Source organism: Fukomys damarensis, unplaced genomic scaffold (genome assembly GCF_012274545.1).
Source record: "Fukomys damarensis isolate Sample0158 unplaced genomic scaffold, DMR_v1.0_HiC HiC_scaffold_37, whole genome shotgun sequence".
NCBI lineage: Eukaryota > Metazoa > Chordata > Mammalia > Rodentia > Bathyergidae > Fukomys > Fukomys damarensis.
This window is the reverse complement of record NW_022900949.1, coordinates 3,501,869-3,504,339: the sequence shown is the minus strand read 5'-3', so window position 1 is coordinate 3,504,339 and position 2,471 is coordinate 3,501,869. Positions and strand designations below refer to the sequence as shown.

At 56.1% G+C, this 2,471-nt stretch overlaps 1 protein-coding gene across 1 annotated transcript in view; it reads right to left on the bottom strand.

The window, feature by feature from the left end:
* Positions 1-282: 282 nt before the first annotated feature.
* The window catches only part of Angptl4 (angiopoietin like 4), a gene marked incomplete at its 5' end in the record, with an annotated part of 5,341 nt that continues 3,152 nt past the window's right edge, over positions 283-2,471 (bottom strand). The window contains 2 exons of the mRNA XM_010605720.3: positions 283-1,043; positions 2,146-2,427. Of these exons, the coding sequence (XP_010604022.1) occupies positions 862-1,043; positions 2,146-2,427 (464 nt within the window). The remainder of the gene's footprint in view (positions 1,044-2,145; positions 2,428-2,471) is intronic.

The following is a 2,471-nucleotide window of genomic DNA, read 5'->3' as shown; positions in this document are numbered from 1 at the left end:
GGGTCTCACTATGTAGTTGAGACTGACCTGGAACTCACTGTGTAGCCCAGGCTGGTCGCGAACTCACAGCGATCCTCCTGCCTCAGCCTCCCAAGTGCTGGGATTACAGGCGTGTACCACCACACCTGGCTCTGTTCCATGATTTTGAAAATAAAAGGGGGTCACATTGTGAAATAACGTACTAGGGGAGCCGGATGTGGTGTTCCACTCTTGTTATCCCAGCACTTGGGAGGCTGAGGCAGGAGGATCGCTGTGAGTTTGAGGCCATCCTGAACTGCATAGAGAGACCCTGTCACAAACAAACAAACAAACAAAGGGAACCAGATTTGGTTGTGGGAGGTGGGAGGGATAACAGCTGTATCCCAGAAGGACCTGAAGGCGCATTCCCACTTGGGAACATGTTTACGTGGACTTCGAAACAGCCTGCTGTTGAAAAACAAACCAAAGGCCAGCGAAAAACAAAATGTTCTGAGGTTGCTTTCATTCCAAGAACTCTGTGAGCTCCATCCGGCCACCACCATTGGCCCTGGCCAGCGTGGCAGCAACCCACATGACAGCACCGTGAGGGCCCCTAGAGCCCTGGCCAGTCAATGTGACTGAGTCTGCCTGGACGTCCCCGTTGCCCCTCTGTGTCCCCCACTCCTCGGGCGGGCGAGAAGTGGCCTCAATGCCCCTCCACCCCACAGGCCAGAATCTGTCACACCAGGCGACGCGGATCCTCAGCATGGGGGCTTTACAGTCGTGGAGCCTCCTCTGTCCACCCAGGCTCCTGTGATTGTCGCCCAGACTGTGCGCCCAGAAGAAAACAGCCACCTCCTTGGGCCTCAGCCAAATCACTGTCCTCTAGGGCCGGGCAAATAGCTACGAGGCCACAGTGTCCTCTGTGGGCTGCATCAGCATGGTGGTGGCCTGCAGAGGGTAGTAGCGCCCCCGCCAGGTCTTCCAGAAGATCCCCTTCTTCTGCCGCTGCTGCTGCCGGGGGACAGAGCGGAAGTACTGGCCATTGAGGTTGGAGTGGCCGCAGGTGCCAAACCACCAGCCACCTGTTGGGGGTCAGAAAAGAGAGCACCAATCATGGTCAGGTCCTGAGCCCCCAGAAGCAGGTGGGGAGAGGACTGGAGGCCACGCTGAGCTTCTGACATTATACATCTTTTTCCCGACATTACATTTTTAAGTCTTTCTGCTAGACCCCGGGGTAATTCGGGCACCCTGAGAGGCTGAGGCAGGAAGATTGCAAGTTTGCCAGGGCAACTTTGTGACTAAACAAGATCCCCTGTTTTGTTTTGTTTTGGTACCGGAGATCACAAGCAGGACCTCATGCTTGCCAGGCAGGTGCTGTGCTGCTGAGCTACATCCCCAGCTCCTTTTGTTTTGTTTTTTATTTATTTATTGGTACCAGGGATCCAACTCGGGTCCCTGTGTTTGCAAGGCAGGTAGTGACACCACTGAGCTAAATCCCGGCCCCTTGTTTTGGTTTTCGAGACAGGGTCTCACTATTCAGCTCAGGCTGGCCTTGGACTCACTAGGTAGCCCATGGTGGCCTCAGATTCACAGCGACCCTCCTGCCTCCACCTCCTGAATGCTGGGGTTACAGGGGTGCACCACCACGGCCGGCAAGATCTTGTTTGATAACAAGAAAAAAATAAGTGGGTGGGAATGTAGTTCAGTGTGAAAGCTCTGGATCCAATTCCCAGTGTTGCAAAACAATAAAAAGGCTCTCTACAACTGGCATCCTGGGTATCGATTTGCATTAGCTCGAATGGTGTGAAATTACCAACGTTCTATCAGTTTTTTACCCATCGGAAGGTAATTTCAGAGCTGGGCATGGTGGTTCATGTCTGTCCTCCCAGCAACAGCCAGGAGGCTGACAGAGGAGGGTCGCCTTGAGTTTGAGGCTGGCCTAGGCGACCTGGTAAACTCAAGGCCAGCCTGCAATAGACAGCGAGGCCCTGTCTCAAAATATAAAAAGAACCTACAATGTACCAATAAACTTAACGGAAACAAATAAACACGGGAATAACAAGAACAAGACGGGTTCTCCCGGTGGCTGTACCCCGTTCCGCACCCTCCCACACGCGGCTCACAGCGGCACCCATGTCCAAAGACAGGTAAGCCAAGGAGAGGCGGCCCCGGCAGGGCGCTCACCCGAGAGGCTCTTGGCACAGTTGAGATCCCTGCGCAGGCCATGGTCGTGGTCCCATGTGGAGAAGGGTAGGGAGAGGCCGCTGGGCACGGTGGAGGCGGCGCCCAGCTCACTGGCCACAGGCGCTGTGAGCTGCAGGCTGTAGTCCGTATCCTCACCGCCCAGGTGGACCGGGAACTGCAGCGACCGGCCGTGGCCCTCCCAGTCCCGGAGCTGCACGGCCAGGCGGCTGCCACGGCCCCTTGCAAGGCGGTACATCTTCTCCAGGCCCAGCCAGAACTCACCTGCACGGGAGAGGAGAGCGGGGGGAGGGGCCATCTCCCCGCCC